The sequence below is a fragment of the Squalius cephalus genome (genome assembly GCF_949319135.1).
Source record: "Squalius cephalus genome assembly, chromosome: 1".
NCBI lineage: Eukaryota > Metazoa > Chordata > Actinopteri > Cypriniformes > Leuciscidae > Squalius > Squalius cephalus.
This window is the reverse complement of record NC_137122.1, coordinates 60787503-60788352: the sequence shown is the minus strand read 5'-3', so window position 1 is coordinate 60788352 and position 850 is coordinate 60787503. Positions and strand designations below refer to the sequence as shown.

Sequence of the window (850 nt, the reverse complement as noted above, 5' to 3'; positions counted from 1 at the left end):
CCCCTTGTCTCTATGACACTGTGATCCAGAGTTATGTTCAATACAAAACCCCTGTGCAATTCACCATAGTAGGAGAAACACACGCGCTTCAGGGCCGACCTTCGCCATAGTAAGTCAATGGGGCACTTTGGGACGCTCCTGCCCCCCAGAGGTGACACTTTTACCCCAGCGTGAGGAATGTTCTCACAGAGCCTGTCAGCCTCTTCAAATGTGGAAAACCACACGTTTCTGCCAAATCCTCGCTCAGAGCTACGAGTGTCAAAGTCTAACTCTATAGTACATGTGCTTAATATACAATATCACTCAAATATATAATTACACATTAAAATAAAGTGAGTTTGACTTTGATTATTTGTCCCAGACTCGTTTACTTTCCTGTTCAACAGTTCTTCTGTATTAGATTCAGTCCAAACTCTCTTTTGATGAAGATTCATAAAGTGATTCAGTCAAAACTGGACATTAAAAAGCAAACGTGTAAAAACAGTGAAACTCAGGGTGACAAACGTTTATCATGAATGAAAATAACAGTCAAAGATCAACAACTGAAGAAACATGTTCAGACTGAAACAGGAACAAGTGTTTATTGACCATAAACTTTTTCGTTTTTTTTTTGTTGTTTTTTAACAGTGTGTGTGTGTGTGTGTTTGTGTGTGTGTGTCAGTCAGGGTGTGTTTGTTGTTTAATGTGACACAGAGACACTGAAGAGTTAACATTATAAAGTTTAAATCCAGCACAGAGGGGTTCAGTGAATGTGTGTGTGAATGTGTGTAAGTGTGTGAGTGTGTGTGTGTCAGAGACGCTGTAGAAGGACAGAGTGCCGGCCGACACGTCCACAAACACTCCTACTCTC

The 850-nt window shown here is 40.8% G+C and overlaps 1 protein-coding gene across 1 annotated transcript in view; it reads right to left on the bottom strand.

The window, feature by feature from the left end:
- Positions 1-544: 544 nt before the first annotated feature.
- Positions 545-850, bottom strand: part of LOC307170997 (NACHT, LRR and PYD domains-containing protein 3-like) — a 77476-nt gene continuing 77170 nt past the window's right edge. Inside the window, exon 9 of the mRNA XM_079892333.1 lies at positions 545-850. This exon is cut by the window's right edge and continues 367 nt beyond it. Within this exon, the coding sequence (XP_079748459.1) occupies positions 658-850 (193 nt within the window). The 3' untranslated portion in view covers positions 545-657.